Raw genomic sequence first — 21,653 nt, forward strand, 5'->3', positions numbered from 1 at the left:
GGAGTTACGTCAGCAAAGTATCTTGAATTGTTCTATCTAATGGCTTAGAAAAATCATACTATTGTCAAAAATATTTTTTTATTTGTGATTTTAACCTGTCTCATTTGTACCTATATTAAAATGATTTATTGCTGGGCATGGTGGCATGTGCCTATAGTAGCAGCCACTTGGGAGGCTGAGGCAGGAGGACTGCTTGAGTCCAAGCTTCTGAAGCCATAGTGTGCGATGATAATGCCTGTGAATAGTCACTGCACTCCAGCCTGGGCAACATAGCAATATCTCATCACAAAAAAAAAAAAATAAAAATATTATTATAGAAATAACGGAATCATCAGGAATAGCTGTAAATGCTCATGTATCTATTCAGTTTTCTGGAATCTGGAACAGGCATATTAGTGTAGTATGGTGATAGCTTTATTTTTTCAGCTAAAATACTTTGTCTCTTTGTATAGTTCTCCGAACTGCTTTTCCCCTTATACTAATAAATACCTTTACTCAGTCTTTACATACGTAAAGTAACAAAAATAAATTAATTCACTAGTTAGCTGTTATTTGGGAGTGGTAATAGAAGAAAGTTTCCACATACATTTTAAAAAATAGGTAAAGAAAACTGCAGCACAACTATAGTTGTATGGAAAGCCTTATTAGTACAAGTCAAAATGGCATATCATCATCAAAATGGTCTCATGTTTAGTGGAAAAAGTTATCCTTGGACTGAAGAAACCTGGGATACATTTACAATAGCTACAAATAAAATTAAATGCCTAGGAATTAACTGAAGAGGTGAAAGATCTCTACAATGAAAACTACAAAACACTGATGAAAGAACTTGAAAAGCTCACAAAAAAGGGAAAGATATTCCATGTTCATGGATTGGAAGAATGAATACAGTTAAAAACGTTCAGACTACCCAAAGCAATCTACAGATTGAATGCAATACTGATCAAAATACCAATTTTGTCTGGTTTTGGTATCAGGGTAATACTGGCTCATAGAATGAGTTTGGAAGTATTCCCTCCTCATCTATTTTTTGGAATACTTTAAGTAGGATTGGTATCAGCTCTTTAAATGTTTGGTAGAAATCAGCAGTGAAGCCATTAGGTTCTGTCTGGGCTTTTCTTTACTGGGAGACTTTTTATTATGGTTTTCATCTTGTTACTTGTTATAGGTCTGCTCAGGTTTTGGATTTCTTCCTGTTTCAATCTTGGTAGGTTGTATGTGCTGGAAATTTGTCCATTTCTTTTAGATTTTCCAATTTATTGGCATGTAGTTGCTCATAGTAGCCACTAATGAACCTTTCAATTTCTGCAATATCAGTTATAACATCTTCTTCTTCTTCTTTTTTTTTTGAGACGGAGTCTCGCTGTGTCGCCCAGGCTAGAGTGCAGTGGTGCCATCTCGGCTCACTGCAAGCTCCACCTCCCGGGTTCACACCATTCTCCTGCCTCAGCCTCCTGAGTAGCTGGGACTACAGGCGCCCGCCAACACGCCCGGCTAATTTTTTGTATTTTTAGTAGAGACGGGGTTTCACCGTGTTAGCCAGGATGGTCTCGATCTCCTGACGTCATGATCTGCCCTTCTTGGACTCCCAAAGTGCTGGGATTATAGGCATGAGCCACCGCGCCTGGCCTAACATCTTCTTTTTCATCTCTGATTTTATTTGGCTCTTCTCATTTGTTTTCCTTAGTCTGGCTAAAGGTTTGTCAATTTTATTTTTCAAAAAACCAACTTTTTGTTTTATTGATCTTTTGTATTATTTTCTTCATTTCAAAATCATGTATTTCTGCTCTGATATTTTTTTTTCCTCTAAGTTTGGTTTTGGTTTGCTCTTGCTTTTCTAGTTTTTAAGATACATTGTTAGGATGTTTATTTGTTTTTTCTTCTTTTTTTTTTTGATGTAGGCATTTATAGGTATAAACTTCCGTCTTAGTACCATTTTTGCTGTATCCCATAGGCTTTGGTATGATGTGTTTCCATGATCATTTGTTTCAAAAAATTTTTCAGTTTTCTTCTTAATTTCTTTATTGACCCATTGATCATTTGTGAGCATATTGTTTAATTTTCATGTATTTGTATAGTTTCCAAAATTCCTCGTTATTGACTTCTAGTTTTATTCCATTGTGGTCACAGAGGATACTTGCTATTTTTTCAATTTTTTGAATGTTTTAAGACTTACTTTATGACCTAATATATGGTTTATCCTTTAGAAAGATTCATGTTCTAAAGAAAATAGTGTATATTCCGCAGTCATTCAATGAAATGTTCTGTAAATATCTGTTAGATCCATTTGGTCTATAGTGTAGACCAACATTGTTTGCATAAACAAACAAACAAAAAGAAAACTAATAAAGACCCTGCACCTTAAAAGTTAAAAAATGTCCCCCAACTTTTTAACTTTTTATTATTACTGTTTATATGTTATTGTACTGCCCATGTCTTGAAAAGTTGTTGTAGTTATTATTTTAGATTGGTTCATTGTTTAGTCTTTCTACGTAGGATACGAGTAGTTTACACACTACAGTTACAGTGTTATAATATTCTGTGTTTTTCTGTGTACTTACTATTACCAGTGAGGTGGTTTTTGTTTTGTTTTGTTTTGAGACAGGGTGTTTTCTGTCACCCAGGCTGGAATGCAGTGGCGCAATCTCAGCTCACCATAGCCTTGACCCTCTGAGCTCAAGGAATTGTCCCACCTCAGCCACCAAGTAGCTGGTACCACAGACACGCGCCACTATGCCTGGCTAATTTTTGTATTTTTGTAGAGACGGGGTTTCAGCATGTTGCCCAGGCTGAACCAGTCAGTTTTATACCATCAGATAATTTCTTATTGCTCATTAACGCCCTTTTCTTTCTGATTGAAATACTCCCTTTAGCATTTCTCGTAGAACAGGTCTTGTGTTGATGAAATTCCTCATCTTTTGTTTGCCTGGAAAAGTCTTTATCTTTCCTTCATGTTGGAAGGATAATTTTGTTGGATATATTATTCCAGGGTAAAAGTTTTTAGCACTTTAAATATGTCATGCCACTCTCTCCTGGCCTGTAAGGTTTCCCTGAAAGTCTGCTCCAGGCATACTGGAGCTCCATAGTATGTTATTTGGTTCTTTTCTCTTGCTGCTTTTAGGATCTTTTCTTTATCCTTGACCTTTGAGAGTTTGATTATTAAATGCCCTGAGGTAGTCTTCCTTGGGTTAAATCTTCTGGGTGTTCTATAACTTTCTTGTACTTGGATATTGATATCTTCCCCTATGTTTGAAAAATTCTGTTATTATCGCTTTGAATATTCTATCCCTATCGATTTCCCTACCTCCTCTTTAAGGCCAATTACTCTTAAATTTGCGTTTTGAGGCTATTTTCTAGATCTTGTAGGTTTGCTTCATTGTTTCGTTTTCTTTTGTCTTTTCTATATATTTTCAAATAGCCTGTCTTCAAGTTCACTAATTCTTTCTTCTGCTTGATCAATTCTGCTATTAAAAGACTCGGATGTATTCTTCAGTATGTCAATTGCATTTTCAACTCTAGAATTTCTGCTTGATTCTTTTAAATTATTTCAATCTATTTGTTAAATTTAGCTGATAGAATTCCAAATTCCTTCTCTGTGATATCTTGAATTTCTTTGAGTTTCCTAAAAACAGCTATTTTGAATTTTCTGTCTGAAAGGTCACATATCTCTGTTTCTCTAGGGTTGATTCCTGGTGTTTTATTTAGTTCATTTGGTGAGGTCATGTTTTCCTGGATCATCTTGATATTTATAGATGTTCGTCTGTGTCTGGGCATTGAAGAATTAGGTATTTATTATAGTCTTCATAGTCCAGGCTTGTTTGTATCCACAGTTCTTTAGAAGGCTTTCCAGATATTTGAAAGGACTTGGGTGTTGTAATATAACCTGTATCTGCTTTTTGGCACCCAGAGCTCGGTAAACTGTGGTTCTTTCAGACTTGTAGAGGTATACTGCCTTGATTGGACAAGATCCAGGAGAATTCTCTGGATTACCAGATAAAGACTCTTTGTTCTCTTCCCTTACTTTCTCTCAAACAAATGGAGTCTCTTCCTCTCTGTTTTGAGCCACCTGGAGCTGGGGATGGAGTGACACAGGAATCCTTGTGGTCACTACACCTGGGACTGTACTGGGTCAGACCTGAAGCCAGCACAGTACTGAGTCTCACCCAGGCCTGCTGCAACCACTCCCTGGCTACCAACTATGGTCACTCGAAGCCCTGGGGCTCTACAATCAGCAAGTGGCAAAGCCAGCCAGGCCTGTGTCCTTTTCTTCAGGGTGGCGAGTTCCCCTAGGCCCCAGGCAGGTCCAGAGGCACCATCTGGGAGCCAGGGACTACTGTCAAAAACCTTAGAAAACTACCTGGTGTTCTACTGTACTGCAGCTGAGCTGGCACTCAAATCACAAGACACAACCCTTTCCACTCTTCCTTCCCCTTTCCAAAGGCAGAGGAGCCTCACCTTGTGGCCATCACTACCTCAGACCCACAGGGTGTACTGCCAGACTACCACCAATGTTCCCTTAAGGCCCAAGGGCTCTTCAGTTAGCTTGCAGTGAATGCTGCCTGCCCTAGGACTCACCTCTCAGGGGAGTGGGCTCCCCTTCTGGCCCAGGGCAGGTCCAAAAATGCCATCCAAGAGCTAAGTCCTGGAGTCCTGGGAACCACAAGAGTCTGCTTGATGCTCTACCCCACTGTGGCTGAGCCGGGATCCAAGGTGCAAGACAAAGTCCCACTTTTATCAAAGAGAAGAAGTCTTGCCCTGTAGTCACCACAACTGGGAATGTGCTGAGTCTCCCCTGAAGCCAGCAAGTCTCAGAATCTCACCCAAGGCCCTCAACATAGTACCTGGGTATTGCTGCTGGTTATTCAGGGCTCAAGGGATCTTCAGTTAGCAGGTGATGAATCCTGCCAGGACTGAGCCCTTCCCTTTAAAGCAGCAGATTTCCTTATGTCCCAAGGTGTGTCTAGAAATGTCCTGAAGCTAGGGCCTGGAAAGGGGGTTCAAGACTCTGAATGGTGCCCTATCCTGCTGTGGCTGAGCTGGTATCCAAGATACAAAATAATGTCCTTCCCACTTTTCCATCTCCTCTCCTCAAGTTGAAGGAAGAGGTCTCTATTGGAGCTGTGAGCTGTGCAGCCTGGGTTTAGGGGCAGGATGATGCCAGTACTCCCTTAGCTGTCCCAGCTGGTATCTCAGTAGGTCACAAGTCCCCTCCAGTCTACTGTCTGTGGGCTCATTTCGGCACTAGGACTCATCTAGGTGTTGCAGTCCTTGTGGCCTAGACTGCCTTTCAAGTTTATTTGGAGCGCCAGAGCACTGTAGACTGTGGTGATGAGGCTTGCAGGAACTGAAGTTCCCATCAGTGGGATCTGCAATTCCCCTCTAAATAGGGCTCATTTAAATGCTCCCTCCTTGGGTGGGTGTCAGCTGAGTTTGGTCTGGTTTTGCTTTTTGCTATAATAATGGCAGCACTGAGTTCAATGCTTTACAATTGCTGGCTCTCCCTCTCCTCAGGGCACATAAATATTCTCTGCACCACGCTACTGCTTCCGGGAGATGGAAGGGGGGTGGCATGGGCCATCCAAGACTATTTCTTCTACCTCTTCAGTGCCTCTTCCAGTGATAGAGAGTTAAAACTAGGTACTGTGAGTTCTCACCCGATTTTTGGTTCATACAAAGGTGCTTTTTTGTGTGTGTAGAAAGTTGTTAAATTGGTGTCCTTGTTGGGGGTGGACAATCAGTGGAGCTTTCTTTTCTGCCATCTTGCTCCACCCATCTCTGTAATCACAGCACTTGTATTAGTCTGTTTTTGTATTAGTCTGTTTTGTATTGCTATTAAGGAATACTTGAGGCAGGGTAATTTATGAATAAGAGATTTATTTGGCTCACAGTTCTGCAAGCTATACAGGAAGCATGGTGCCAGCATTGGCTCGGCTTCTGGTGAGTCCTCAGGAAGTTTTTACTTATGGTGGCAGGGAAGAGGAGCCAGCATGTCACATGGTGAGAGATGGAGCAAGAGTGAGGGGAGGAGGTGCCAGGGTCTTTGAAACAATTCAATCTCATGATCTCACAGGAGCAAACAGAGTAAGAACTCACTCATTACCATGGGTAGGCACCAAGCTATTCATGAGAGATCTGCCCCCATGACTCAAATACTCTCCACTAAGCTGTATTTCAAATATTGGGGATCACTTTTCAACTTGAAATTTGAGGGAACAAACATCCAAACTGTATCAGTATTACTGAGAGTGAACTGGAAAGACAGGAGGTAGCAATCAGGGAGTGAGGTGCTCAAAATGAGATTATACAGGGCTTGCTGTTATTGGTAATGACAAGGCTCAATGTATTGGCTCAGTATATGACCAAGAGATTTAGTGTCTTTGGATGAAAAAGAGTAGGTCAAGTGTTGGAAAGACAGCCTTGTCTACCTTAGAAGGATATTGTGATCACTAATAATTGACACAGAACCTGGAGTTAAAATATTCAAGGCAAGGCCAGGCGTGGTGGCTCACACCTGTAATCTCAACACTTTGGGAGGCCAAGGCGAGTGGATCACGAGGTCAGGAGTTCAAGACCAGCCTGGCCAACATGGTGAAACCCTGTCTCTACTAAAAATACAAAATATAAGCTGGGCGTGATGGCGGGTGCCTGTAATCTCAGCTACTCAGGAGGCTGAGGCAGGAAAATCACTTGAACCCAGGAGGCAGAGGTTACAGTGAGCCAAGACCGCACCACTGCACTCTAGCCCAGGTGACAGAGCAATACTCCGTGTCAAAAAAACAAAAACAAAAACAAACAAACAAACAACAGCAACAAAAAATATGTATTTATATATTCAAGGCATGAAGGGAAACAGTCCAAGATTCTATAGATAACTAAAATAAGAACTTCTGCAACACTTTTTTCTATCAGATTTGCAAAAATAAAAAAGATTGATAGGTTCTAGTATTTGCTAAGCATGGGAGGAGTATGGTATAACATTTTCACAGGCAGCCTAGCAATATTTATCTTAGTTCTCATACTCAGCAATTCCATTATGGAAAACTTATCCTACAAAAATAGTTGCAAGAGAACGCAAAGACATTTGTACAATAATGTGCAACTGCAGAAATGCTTACAATAGTAAAATACTAAAAAGAATCTAGATATTCATCAACACACAATTAGCAAAATAAAGTATACACCCATCAGTGAAAAATCATGCAACCGTGAAAAAGAATGAAGGGACTGGTCGTGGTGGCTCATGCCTGTAATCTCAGCACTTTGGGAGGCTGCGGTGGTTGGATCACTTGAGGTCAGGAGTTTGAGAGCAGCCTGGCCAACATGGTGAAACCCCGTCTCTACTAAAAATAAAAAAAATTAGCAAGGTGTGGCGGTGGGCGCCTGTAATCCCAGCTACTCGGGAATCTGAGACAGAAGAATCACTTGAACACGGGATGTGGAGATCGCAGTGAGCCAAGATCACCCCATTGCACTCCAGCCTGGGCAACAAGAGCAAAACTCTGTTTCAAAAATAAATAAATAAATAAATAAATGAAGGGGTACTACATGTACAGACATAAAACAATCTCCATTGTATTTTATTAAGCGTGGGACAAAAGACATAAAATGGCACAAATTCTTTTTGCTGTTAAAAAAACTAAAAATCTTGGATTTTATAAGCTTGTACAGGTTCTAGAATAAGAAAAAATTAAGGTACACTGTTACAAAATCAATAAAAGAAAATTAGTTGTGCAAAAGGAATCATCAAGACTTTGTCAGGGCTTTGTGGAATGCTCCAGTGGCCTAAAGAACCCTGGTTTCTTCCCTGGGAACAGTTGAAGAATAAAGACAGCAGGAATTTGAAGTTCACCTCAAGCCAAACACTAACTTCCCTTACAGACAAGCACAAAGGTCTTGGATATGGGTCTGGCACTATGTCCTCTCTGACTGCACCCACCTCACCCCTCATCACTCTCCACACTCCAGCCACCAGCTTTTTTCTTCTATTCTCTAATGTACTGAGTTTATTCCTACTTCTTGCAGTCGTACTTAATATTTTCATTGTCTTTAATGCAGATCTTTGCATGGCTGGCTTCTTGTCAATCAAATCTCCACTCAAACATCACCTTTCAGATACATGCTCTGCTTCCCTGACTTTAAATTCATTGTTTTATTTATTTTATAGTATTTATCACTCTCAAAAGTTACTTTATTTGTTTGCCTGTTTGTTATTGTGTATGGCCCCCAACCCCCAACAGGAGGAACCTGCTATGTTTGGCTCGCCACTGTACTTCTAATATTTAGAAAAGTACCTGGTATATACGGGGTACTTACTATTTATTGAGTGAATGAATGAAGAAATGGCTAGGAAGTAGTCATACATCTAAGTAACTAAGGCTGATTCTTCTGGCTTGCCCCAGATTGAGCCTGTAGCAAATTCCTGAGACATCTAATTTAAAAAACTGCATTTAATGGCAAACTTCTGTTCCAAAAGAGTAAGCATGATAGTAAGGCTTCTTTTGTTTGTGTGCAGGTGTGGGGTGATAAGGTGGTGGTGGTGGTATATCCCATGCTTCACATACCACAGCCTAACTTCTGAGCATTCTTTGTTTCTCCTTCCACTCAAATCAACTCTGCTAGTTCCAACTGTGTTCACAATTTAGCTCAAACATTACCATGTCTACAGCTTGAAATAAATTAGATTCGGAATACAACAAATCAAAATTTACAATAAGAACAAGAGATCAGTGGCTATTTGTTAATTTCTTATAATTGTACTTTCTTTTTCCTTTTTAATATTAACAACAACCAAACCATGACATTTGAATAATATTGACTCCACTCATAGGCTTAAGCCAGATTTAGGAATGGGCATGTAACAGCTGGCTTAAGCCAATGAAAATATTGCATTTCTTGGCCTTGTCAACTAAAATAGGATTGGGCATGTGATCTAAACTGTATCAATGCAAGTAATTCAGTATTTTTGTGGGGAAAATTGGATATGGATTCTCTATTTTGTACTGGCTTGGTGCTTGGTGGTATGGGTATATGAAGCTTGGAACAGCTTATGGCAATGAGGAGAGAAACTGGAGCTACTGGGATGTCCTATCAGGGTGGAGTAAATCCAGAGGAAGTAGAATTGAGAGATAAAATGATGATGATGTGTGAACACTGGATCAAGCTACATCTGAAAAGAGATCATTCCATTTCTGTATCCTGAAATCAAAATATTCTTAACTGATATCAAGGAAAACATAGGCCTTCAGTCAGGCTCTACTTCTATCTCTGGTATCTGGGAAACAACCTTTAGGAGATGTTGTCAGTGCTCTGTCCAGAAGCCCTTTTACCATTTCCGGGCATTCACTTCCCTTTGGTATAACAGCCACACTCCCTTTAGCGACTGGAGCCACTTGGGCCACAAGTGAAAGAGAGCCTGGGAGTTTTCCAATGACTGTCTAGTCCAGAGGTAGGAAAGTCCAGTTCCCTTGCCTTGGTTTGGACAACCTTGTGGTTTTAAGTATATTCCAGAGTTCCCATGCAAGACAACTTTTGTCTGAGGCTGCACTGTGCCAGGCTTCCTTCTCTGTCCTGTCCTGACCTTCCTTTATAAACACCTGCATACAAGTCTTCATCTCCTAGCCTAAGACAGTCTCCTCAATGTGTGTGCATAGGTCGATCACTTGGCAAAAAAATCCAATACAAATATTAGAACTCAGAGAATAAATGCTCTATTCACCTCTGAATTTCACTAGTGGATATCGTACTTTCAAAAAATGCAATTATGAAAGTGTTCAATGTAAGAATTAATTTGTGTTGGCTCCGGAACGAATAGAGAGAGCCTGATTGCATTGCAGTTTCAGGCTCTTCCTACCAAAAATTCAGTTTTGAGTGTGTGAGTGTTTCCCAAAATATACACTGTTTTAAAATTTCAAATTCATAAAAACTTATAGTCTTCCAGATTTTAGCTTTTGAAAATGGAGGGTTCTTTCTCAAATACTTGAATTCCTATATATCAAGGTCTCTGCTTACAATATTATTCTTTCTCACAGTGTGCTATATATACTGTGGTAGATTTGCTATCTGAGATGCAAGAAAGTGTACTGCAGTACTTTTCCACAGTTTCTAAGTGGAGAATATTCAACTTAGAAACTACTAATTGTGCTTTCAAAGTTTAATTTGTGTTATGAGTATTTTCTTAGTTAAAAAAGAAACAAAAGAGAACATGGACTAATAATATATTCAAATAATGCCACCACATATGTTTAGTTTAATCTGTGATAAGATGGAATTAAAGAACAAAGTGCTTTCTAATCAAGTATTTAGATAGAACCACGCAGGTTTCTGGCATTAAATTTTATGTTCTTACTCTCATACGCATAAATATGAGGTACCAGATATCTGCCATATTAAGTCAGCATTATACTACTCATGGAAAAATAATTATTTCATTTTGTAAAGTTGATATCTAGGTCCATATAAGTAGTCAAAAAGTAAGAAGCATCAAACTGAATTTTGGTGAAGTTTTTCAGACAGGAATAATTTAGTATAGTTAAAAAGTAGCAAGTATAGGCCATGAAACCCCGTAAAGGAATTTGCCTTATTGTAATCGCATGTTAGAAAACCTCCAGTGTTGGCTGGGCGCGGTGTCTCACACCTGTAATCCCAGCACTTTGGGAGGCTGAGGCGGGCGGATCACAAGGTCAGGAGATCGAGACCATCCTGGCTAACACGGTGAAACCCCGCCTCTACTAAAAATACAAAAAAATTAGCCGGGCATGGTGGCAGGTGCCTGTAGTCCCAGCTACTCGCGAGGCTGAGGCAGGAGAATGGCGTAAACCCGGGAGGTGGAGCCTGCAGTGAGGGGAGATCGCGCCACTGCACTCCAGCCTGGGCGACAGAGCAAGACTCCGTCTCAAAAAAAAAAAAAAAAAAAAAAAAGAAAATCTCAAGTGTTATTGGTAATCAGGTATCTACTATTTATATGTATCCTAATGGTAATCTGACCATGATTTTGATATTCTTTTTGTGGACCTGTAAACCAGTGTGATCTGATTAGTTTAGATCATCACCAGTAAGAATAATTGCTTTAATTCAATCTGTAATCTGGAAGTTATTTAGTTACTCAATATTCTTAAGACTGGGGCTCTTACATACTGCTTTCTATGACACTTTTAATGTATTCTGTTAATAAACACTATTTTTGTTCCTAGTGGATAAAGTCGATAGATAAGTGGCTCATCTCTATTACATAATCTGGTGAGTTGTTGAAGGAAGTTTTTATACTGTACATCATGACTGATACTGTTTTTCTTGGGTTGGAATGCATACACATAGGCATTGTTTTGCTTAGGTATTGGGTTTTCCTCTACAATTTTACTTGATGGTAATCTTTACTTAAAACCTCTCCCAGTTTCCTTATTTAAAAATTCAGCATTAAAAGAATGACCATTGAGGTTAGTGTGCGCCGCGGGTGCGGGGGGCTCGAGGACCGAGCGGAGCTGGTTGAACCTTCAAAGTCCTAAAATGCGCGGCCGTTTTATTGATTGAATTCCGCCGGCGCGGGAGCCTCTGCAGAGAGTGCGAGAGATGAAGATGGGCAGACGGCTTCATTTAGACCGGAATAGGACTCCCTCTGATGTGAAAGAACTTGTCCTGGACAACAGTCGGTTGAATGAAGGCAAACTCGAAGGCCTCACAGATGAATCTGAAGAACTGGAATTCTTAAGTACAATCAACGTAGGCCTCACCTCAATCGCAAACTTACCAAAGTTAAACAAACTTAAGAAGCTTGAACTAAGCGATAACAGAGTCTCAGGGGGCGTGGAAGTATTGGCAGAAAAGTGTCCGAATCTCATGCATCTAAATTTAAGTGGCAACAAAATTAAAGACCTCAGCACAACAGAGCCACTGAAAAAGTTAGAAAACCTCAAGACCTTAGACCTTTTCAATTGCGAGGTAACCAACCTGAACGACTACCGAGAAAATGTGTTCAAGCTACTCCTGCAACTCACATATCTCGACAGCTATGTCCGGGACGACAAGGAGGCCCCTAACTCGGATGCTGAGGGCTACGTGGAGGGCCTGGATGAGGACGAGGAGAATGAGGATGAGGAGGAGTATGATGAAGATGCTCAGGTAGTGGAAGACGAGGAGGACGAGGAGGAGGAGGAGTATGATGAAGATGCTCAGGTAGTGGAAGACAAGGAGGACGAGGAGGAGGAGGAGGAAGGTGAAGAGGAGGACGTGAGTGGAGAGGAGGAGGAGGATGAAGAAGGTTTTAACGATGGAGAGGTAGATGATGAGGAAGATGAAGAAGAGCTCGGTGAAGAAGAAAGGGGTCAGAAGTGAAAACGAGAACCTGAAGATGAGGGAGAAGATGATGACTAAGTGGAATAACCTATTTTGAAAAATTCCTATTGTGATTTGACTGTTTTTACCCATATCCCCTCCCCCCCTCCAATCCTGCCCCCTGAAACTTATTTTTTTTCTTATTGTAAGGTTGCTGTGGGAACGACAGGGGAAAGCTGTACTGGGGGTTGCAGGGGGAGGGAAGGCGGGTGGGGGTGGAATAAAATACTATTTTTACTGCCAAAAAAAAAAAAATGACCATTAAGCAGTAAATGAAGTCTTGCTGTCAGGAACAGTATAGCAAGAAATAATTCCTGCTTACAAAATCACTTTATTGGGAGTAGTTGTCTTCCTCACTACTGGGCAACATTTTATTAAGGCATTTCAATATGCATCCTGCTTTAATTAGCTATGCAAATAGTACACCACCTTCAGGAGCAAATGCTACTGAGAACCGAGCCACACTTGGGGAGCCAATTCCCAGATCTACAATTTAGTAATGAGATTATTTTGGGCAAAGCTTTCATGTTTCTGTGGTTCTCTTTCTCTTCTTGGAAATTTGGGAATAGACTATGTTGCCTATGCAATTCTGTCACTTAATTCCTTTCTATTTTGGATTATAATTATTTATAAACTAATTTTATTTGCGTTACCAGTGTATAAGCTACTTCAAGGCAGCAGCTAATGTAGTATCTGGCAAATGACCAATAACCACTGGATGGATGATTCATAAAGCAAATATTTTCAGTAAATATTTGTATGTTTAATGCTCAAGGAAAACAGCAGTATTGGATTTTAATTCAGTATCGTGATAAAAACTCTGAAGAATAAACATTTTTAGTTTTTAAGCTCCTTGAAGGCAGAAGCTATATACAAATGTCAATTTTTTATGCTCAGGTAAGTGTGGGATGTACCAAAAGATATTTAATTAATGCCTTTGAGTCAATCTAAAATGAGAATAATTCATAACATAATCAGAATTTTTAAAATTCCAAACTAGTTCTTACTATGGCATTTTGCCCCCTTTCCACTTTTTCCTCCCCTCTGGGAACTGGAAGAGTCCCTTGAATGACCTCTTTAAATGCTAGGCTTTCTCTATAGCACGTTAGTATAAAATCTTTTTCTCCTTCTGAAAACTGGAGGGAGCTTCCTGAATGATTGATTGGTGAGGTGTCCCCTGGACACTCTGGTGCAAACACCATGCAACCACTGATTGATGTGCTCGCTCTTTCACAAACACATTCATTTTCTCTTTTCTAACACACAATTTATTCATCCCATGATGCATTTATGCATCCATTATCACTGTCTTTCAATTTTTAAGCAGGTGAAAAGATGAAAAGTTAATGCTTATAAGGTGGTAAGGCAAGCCTATCTTAAGTAAAAGCAGTGATTTTCCCATATATCCAGAAGAGTATTTTTTCAAGAGTTTCTTTTACTCTGATTAATTACAATTTTAAAACAACTTTGGATTGTGAAAGAAGAAAACTTAGGATGGGTGAGTGAAGCTAGAGAGAGCTGTGCTGAGTTACACGTTATTAATAATACCAGGGCTCAACTGGGGATAAGGAGACAAAATTCTAGGTAAGGTCCTATGAGCCTATGAGCTTGGTAAGTCAATTAAACTTTTTGGAATTCGATTTTCTTATTTGTAAAATGTGGGGATTTAACTAGATGGCTTTGAAGGCTCCTTCCAGCTACAATGTTTTATGATCGTGTAACTACCACTGACAGGTAGAAACATCACAAAAGAATCTGACACTCATGAAAAATTTAGACGAAAGTCATTATACTTTTGGGGGGAGGCTATTCATGCTACATATTGTTAGTGCGATTTAAATATGAACCACATGCCCACTCAGGAAAAAAATATGAACAATTTATACAATAATCTATCAATCATGTCATTCATGATTCTATGAAATCAGAAGCAATTCTCTAATACATATGTAGTTTAGGGGCAAACATTTATAAATATTTCTGGGTCATTGTTCTTGCTTTTTTTTTTTTTTTGAGATGGAGTCTTGCATTCTCGCCCAGGTTGGAGTGCAGTGGTGCCATCTCGGCTCACTGCAAGCTCTGTCTCCCGGGTTCATGCCATTCTCCTGCCTCAGCCTCCCGAGTAGCTGAGACTACAGGTGCCCGCCACCACACCCGGATAATTTTTTGTATTTTTAGTAGAGATGGGGTTTCACTGTGTTAGCCAGGATGGTCTCGATCTCCTGATCTTGTGATCCACCTGCCTTGGCCTCCCAAAGTGCTGGGATTACAGGCATGAGCCACCACGCCCGGCGGGTCATTGTTTAAATTGTGAGAAAAAGTAGAAATTTAGTTTATATTGGTTAGCTTCAGGGTTTACAAAAGAGGGAAAGCATTATCTAAGACAAGGGAAGGTTGATTTCGTTTTCCAAGAAGACTTATTTCCCTCTGACGTATCACTTCAATGAACTGCAGAACAGCTCTCTCAAATCAAACAAATCAACACATTTTAACTTTTCACAAAATTAAGCATTTGAAAATCTCTTAACTCAAGAGCATCCCACAACAAAATAATTTACAGTGTTACCTATAGGACATGAAAATTAGAGAAGAAGGCTTAAGGAATATAATACAGGATGTTCTCAAGCAAATGTTGAGTCTGACAGGTAAGCGTCAGGCTTCTGGGCCCAAGCCTGCACGTATACATCCAGATGGCCTGAAGTAACTGAAGAATGACAAAAGAAGTGAAAATGGCTGGTTCCTGCCTTAACTGATGACATTATCTTGTGAAATTCCTTCTCCTGGCTCAGAAGCTCCCCCACTGAGCACCTTGTGACCCCCCCCCCACCCCGCCCCTGCCAGCCAGAGAACAACCCCTTTGACTGTAATTTACCTACCCAAATCCTATAAAACGGCCCCACCCCTATCTCCCTTTGCTGACTCTCTTTTTGGACTCAGCCCACCTGCACCCAGGTGATTAAAAAGCTTTATTGCTCCCACAAAGCCTGTTTGGTGGTCTCATCACATGGACGCATGTGAAAGTAAGTTTCATTAGCAAGTTAAACTGGTGAACAGTTATTTCTTCATTCATTGATTCAAATAATACTTGTTGAGCACTTAATTGTCAGGCACTGCTTCAAACAATCTTTTGTCAATTTTGTTTTTCCACATATTCTTACAGAGGATGACATATATCCAAATGATAATTTGGATATTTAGTTAGTCCCCATCTCCCCATTTCCTTTCCCCATTAGTGTCTCCCTTCAAATAGTATTTTTCTTCAAAGCTCTGCCTGCCTTTTAGTGAGCAATGGGATTAGCGCCAGACTGCAGTAAGCAATTTGTTCATCCTTGGAGAGCACATTTGCACTACCCCATGATACAGGCATTTAAATGATTTTATTCGTTCACCTGTGTTGAACATTAAGAGGGTAAATTTTCAGTCCAGGGATTTGGCTTTAAAACTCCAATTGATGTGAATGAGAATTGGTAATGAGCCCCTTCTTCTTAATTAGTGGCACCATACCTGTGACTGTAGGAGGCATGGCTCAGACGTGGGGAGCTTAACGAGGTGATAACAAGGAGAAAATGTTTAAGCCTGGATTTTGGCATGGTCCATACTTTACTATGCAAACATACTTTAGGAGCTGATGCTTTAAAGTAATTTATTACCTAGATTTTATGGCTGTGTAGATCTTCCATAAGAACAATTCATCTTTTCTACAAAAGTACTCTAGTTCCATAGAAAAGGAGCGAGGCAGAAGAAGCTAAATCAAAGGAGAAAGAATATGATCATGTAGATTTTCTCTCCTTGTTCATGTAGAGCAATTTTTATGTTAAAACAAACTATCTCTTGCTGATTCCATTTGCCTCAATTAAGGAATACCACAGCTGACAAAGCTCATTCCACACCAAGGAGCAAAATTCTTTCTCAAGGTAAATTGAACCTCCTAATATCATTCAGGATATTACAGCGATGATTTAAAGAAATAAGAGTCTGACTTTTATAGCATCTTTCTTTGAATATCATACGGTCATTATGGCACATTGGTAAAAACACAAGTTTTGATCTTATATACTCTATCTACTTGAGCTGCTTCTCTTACTGCCACAGCACATGACGTAATCCAGGAAGAATAAAATGATCACAGAATAATAAAATTTCACTGTACCTAGCAAAGGACCTAAAAGTTGGATTATTGATTTTGTTTGAATGATGTGCTGTAATTTCATATGCCAACAGAGTGGAGCACAAATCCTGGCCTGCCAGCTTTCATTACTGGAACTCACTTTCTTGCCACCAAGTAACTTCAACCAAGTCACAAGATAAATCTGGATTTCTTTACTTACTGAAAGTGAATGTCTTTAGCCCCAGGTAATTAATAGGAACTTCAAGACTAGAGAAGACCTGCTTTCAGTTGGAAGAAGGAGGGGAAACACTTCAATGGAGACGTTTCACTATTTCTTTAGTTTGCAGTTACCCCTATACTCAAAGATAAAGTAACATGCATACAATTTATAAATCTTTATTGTATCTCTTTGCCCCCTTGAAATACTGTTTTTGGTTCTTTCAACTAGTTTCATTGTGCTGATTTTAAAAATAGTGATAATAAATTAAAAACTATGCACCATCAAAATAAGAAAGAAAAATCAGGTAAAAGGTCAAAGCAACTAGGTTTTGTTGCTAAATACACCATTTTGCTTCTGCTGTCATACATTACAGAGCCAAGCCTGGAACTCTGATTAACTGTCTAACAATTAAATTTTACTGATTTAAAAGGGGGAAATGTGTGGATAACAGTATAAAATCAATGGTAAATAGTGCAAAGGGCATTAACAATGTCAGTTTGTAAGTGATGCAATCTTTAAGTACTAAAAAAATTGGAAGTCCGTGTGTAACTAACTAAAGGTATATGCTTTTGTTGAGGCTCAGAAAATGACACTATGAAGTGAAAGCCTCAGAAGCAGCCTAAGAAGTGGTTTCTGTCCTTCTCTTGCCCTCCTGTCTCTTACCTCTCATTCTCCCCTGAGGCAAGCCATAGAAACTAGAATCCCTTTTCTCCAAGCTGGGTCATGGAAACCAGAACCCCTTTTCTCAAAGCCATCCATAAACCTAAAATTACTACTCTAACTTTCCCCCGCCTTTCTAAGAACCGGCTGTAAAGCAATTATTTGACCACTTTGTTTGATTGTAGGTTATAAGATCTCCATTCCAGTGTGGGTCCTGCCCCATACCCAGAAGGAATGCATGCTCAGAGAGGACAAGAAGAATCTGAACACACAGGCCTTGCTGGGTCCCATTCTCCACAACCTCAGTCTATTACTATGAGATTGTACCGTTTTTGTCCAATCACATCTCTACACGCTCTTCTTGCTTCATCAGATCTAAAGCACCCATGCATAAACTCAGACTGCTTTCCCTCTATCTATGGGTCATTCAATCTGAAGGCTCCCATGTCATGTAAAACTTTGATTAAATAAATGTTATGCTTTTGTCAGTCTGACTTTATTATAGGGGTGTCAGCCATGACCTTCATGATGGAGAGGACAGGTATCACCATCTCTCTGTCCCCACACTATACAAAACTTGACAAACAATCGCTGACATATTTAAATGGTCAGAGTTTTATAAAATAAATAATATATGCCAATGAGATTAGAATTTTACCCACTCTAGAGAAGCTATGGAAATCATTCCCAGTAATGGTTATATAATTAAAGGGCAACTAATACTTAAAGTTTCATGCATTACAGTTTTTCTTGCTTGCTGTAATAACATCTCTAATAAAAATATGCTTAAAGTATCAGCATAACAATGAATAAATATGGAGAGATTGCAGGACTAGAGGAAACCGCAGAATTATATTACAGATTTCCAGACCTTCGGAATGTTTTATAATCACCTGAAGAAAAAGTAGTCCATACAAAGACAAATGTTAATATAGCGGCTGGACACATTAGGAAAGCATTCCTTTTACTGAACAACAAGATGGCTACATACTTTCAGTGACGAAAGTTCCTGACATGGCCCTGGAGAAAGCATCCTTTTGTGAACCTCATCTATTCCTGTAGATGAAATTCCTCTAACACCTGAAGAAATCCTGGCATATTACAGAAAAGCAGGAAAGGCTTGAGATTAGACAAAAATATTTAGATTGAAAAAGCTACGTATTTAAATAAAAACAAGTTTGGGATGCAGAGAATATGGTTACATTTCCTTTTCAAAGCATAAAGTCCTCTTCTAAAAATAAAAAGAAATATTAGAGATATTTAAGGAGATAGATGGTATAAATCTATGTTCCTGGGGGTAACACAGGCATGAATACATTATTTTATGTAGAATTATTTATGGTGGAATGAATAATTATCACAACTTTTAAGACCTTCCACAGTCTTCATATTGAGAGACAAGGATGTCTCTCTGCAGGTGAGATTTATAATCTGGGTATCAATTAAACAGAGTAGATAGCAGAAAATAATATGCCGCTCTAATTTTGGAGTTGAAGAACTTTAAAAATAGCATATTAGTTCTGAATTTGAAGCTGATAATGTCTTTTTTGTTATCACTTAAGTTTGTGTGATATGTTAGAGAATGGAAAACTGGCAGAACATAAAGGTAAATTAAAATACTTATAAGCACAGCATGAAGTAGCAGGAAGAACAGTTAACCAACTTCTGATAAAATTATATAAGATACAGCCAGGCGCAGTGGCTCACGCCTGTAATCCCAGCACTTTGCGAGGCCAAGGCGGGCAGATCACGAGGTCAGGAGATCGAAACCATCCTGGCTAACACGGTGAAACACCATCTCTACTAAAAATATTTAAAAAATTAGCCGGGCGTGGTGGTGGGCACCTGTAGTCCCAGCTACTCGGGAGCCTGAGGAAGGAGAATGGAGTGAACCCGGCAGGCAGAGCTTGCAGTGAGCCGAGATCATGCCACTGCACTCCAGCCTGGGTGACACAGCGAGACTCTGTCTCAAAAAAAAAAAAAAACAAAAAAACTAAAAAACAAAACAAAACAAAAAATTATATAAGATATAACCTAATGGCTTAACATCTCCAGGTGACTAGAGCTTCCTGTGTCTTCAAAGAGAAGGCCATGCCAATAAGGAGTCCCACAACAGAGAAGAGAGGCTGGTATTTAAAAGATGATTTAAAATGTCCCTGCCACAACGTGTGGTGCTGTATAAGTCAGAGAAAGTGGCATTTAATAAACATCAAAGCAAGAGTTTGGGTTTATTTTTCCATTAATATTCATGTAACATGGCAGTTCAAATATATGTTGCAGGCCAATACAGCTCAAGATTTTGAAGATACAGGAAACATGCAAAAGGTTCTTACATGATATTTTATAACTAATATTGCTGAATATTTTGAATTTCTATTTTCAGAATAAAATCAGAGTAATTTTTTTTCAAGTATTATATACCCAAACCATTAATTAAGTACCTACTATGCATCCATTCTGGGTGGATCTGAAAATATGAAGACAAGATCCAGGACCAAAAAGTTCAAAATGGGAAAGGAGAAAAGGAGAAGGAAGACATATAAAATAATAAATATAATAAGAATATTAGAAGTGCTTTAGCAGAGCCATGTATAAAGCTTTGTGAGTAGGCAGAAAGGAAGCAAATTTTCACTATGATTCTAACATCGTATATGGCATTTACATTTATTTTTTAAATGTATATTTCCATATACTTCCAGTAAGTTACTTACTGAGTTAGTCACTTTTGATTTGTGTTACCAATAGTTTTCATGAGTCGTGCCAAGCAATCTACACATATGTTCAATTAGTCTCCCTTGAGAAGAAGGTCATTGTTATAAAACTGCTGGCAGGCTGTAGACACATGGATCAGTTTCTTTCTGAAAAATGCAGTGTCTCTATTTATAAAACTAAGTTGAATCACTGTTTATACAATCTCCCAAACTTGACATGCCAGTCCTGTCCTTGGTTTCTCCATTTTTCTTTTTTTCTTTCTTAAAATTTTTAAGTAATTTCAATTTTTATTTTAGATTCAGGGGGTAAAAGTGCAGGTTTGTTACATGAGTATATTTTCTGTTACCTCTCCTGCAACTAATTGGCTATGGATTCTCATCAATTCTACATCAGAAATGTCTCTTAATATATGCCCTCTCCATTCCCAATGCCACTGCCTCAGTTCATAATCCCACTGTTTTCCTGCTTCTTTTTCTCTCATTTCTCCAACCCCAGCTGTCAAGCTTTTTTCCTAAAAAACAGGGCTGATCATGTCATTCTCATGCACAACAACTCTCTGCTCGCTTTGTGGTCTACAGGATAAAACTCAAACTTCTGAGCTCGGACATAAGGTCCTTCACACTTTGGCTCCAATCTACCACACCTGTGTACCACATCCCCTTGCCACATCCAAGATCCTACACTTAGCTTCATATCACAGATACGCTAGTCTCTTACCACTTTGCTTTGTAACTTATTAGCTGACATGTCTGCTTCCCCTCTTATGTCCTGTTGTATTGACTCATAAAATCTCAAACTCTAACCTAATGCCTTGTGTACAGTTTACTACACTGTACATTCAGTAAATGCAAAGTGAATGAAACAACAGCACTGGCTTTGCTCATTCAATGATAACAACACTAACCATGTTACTATGCATAAATAATAACAGGCCGGGCGCGGTGGCTCATGCCTGTAATCCCAGTACTTTGGGAGGCCGTGGCAGGTTTATCACCTGAGGTCAAGGGTTCAAGACCAGCCTGGCCAACATGGTGAAACCCCGTCTCTACTAAAAATACAAAAATTAGCTAGGCGTGTTAGTGGGGGGCCTGTAATCCCAGCTACTGGAGAGGCTGAGGCAAGAGGTAGAGGTTGCAGTGAGCTAAGCTCATGCCATTGCACTCCAGCCTGGGCAACAAGAGCCAGAGTCCATCTCAAAATCAATCAATCAATCAATCAATCAATAATAACAATAGCAAATACGTAATACAATATGATAGACATGATTTAAGTGCTTTACCTATATTAGCTTGTTTAAGCCTCATGTCAATAGGTACTATTATTACACCCACTTATAGATGAAAAAATTGAAGCATAGAGAAATCCCCTAAATTTCCATGAAAGATAGTAGCTGGTTTTAAGAGAAACAAGCCTATAAACAAAAAAAAGAAAGAAACAAAGATTTTGTGTTCAAATTAGTTTTGGAAATCCTGGGTTGAGCAGAGCTAAACAAGTTTCATAACTGCAGGACTTTCCCAGAGTCACTAAACAAGCATTGTGACAATGTGAACTGCCATTAAGGGCACATTTGCCCTGATTCTCTAGCTACAGAGGCTTTTGGTGGCCAAGCATCTTGTGGGACTAGTG

The 21,653-nt window shown here is 39.3% G+C and overlaps 2 protein-coding genes across 2 annotated transcripts in view; one reads left to right on the forward strand and one right to left on the reverse strand.

Moving 5' to 3' along the window:
- Nucleotides 1–21,653, reverse strand: part of DPH6 (diphthamine biosynthesis 6) — a 450,913-nt gene that overhangs the window by 123,679 nt on the left and 305,581 nt on the right. The gene's annotated exons all lie outside the window — the stretch shown is intronic.
- Nucleotides 11,457–12,564, forward strand: LOC100444301 (acidic leucine-rich nuclear phosphoprotein 32 family member A-like). The gene has a single exon (XM_054532592.1). The coding sequence runs from the start codon at nt 11,566–11,568 to the stop codon at nt 12,325–12,327; it is 762 nt and encodes a 253-aa protein (XP_054388567.1). The 5' UTR covers nt 11,457–11,565; the 3' UTR covers nt 12,328–12,564.

The sequence above is a fragment of the Pongo abelii genome, chromosome 16 (genome assembly GCF_028885655.2).
Source record: "Pongo abelii isolate AG06213 chromosome 16, NHGRI_mPonAbe1-v2.0_pri, whole genome shotgun sequence".
Classification (NCBI taxonomy): Eukaryota; Metazoa; Chordata; class Mammalia; order Primates; family Hominidae; genus Pongo; species Pongo abelii.

Excerpts from the sequence above, each read along its gene's own strand:
- LOC100444301 (XM_054532592.1), top strand. The coding sequence starts at position 11,566 with ATGAAGATGGGCAGACGGCTTCATTTAGACCGGAATAGGACTCCCTCT.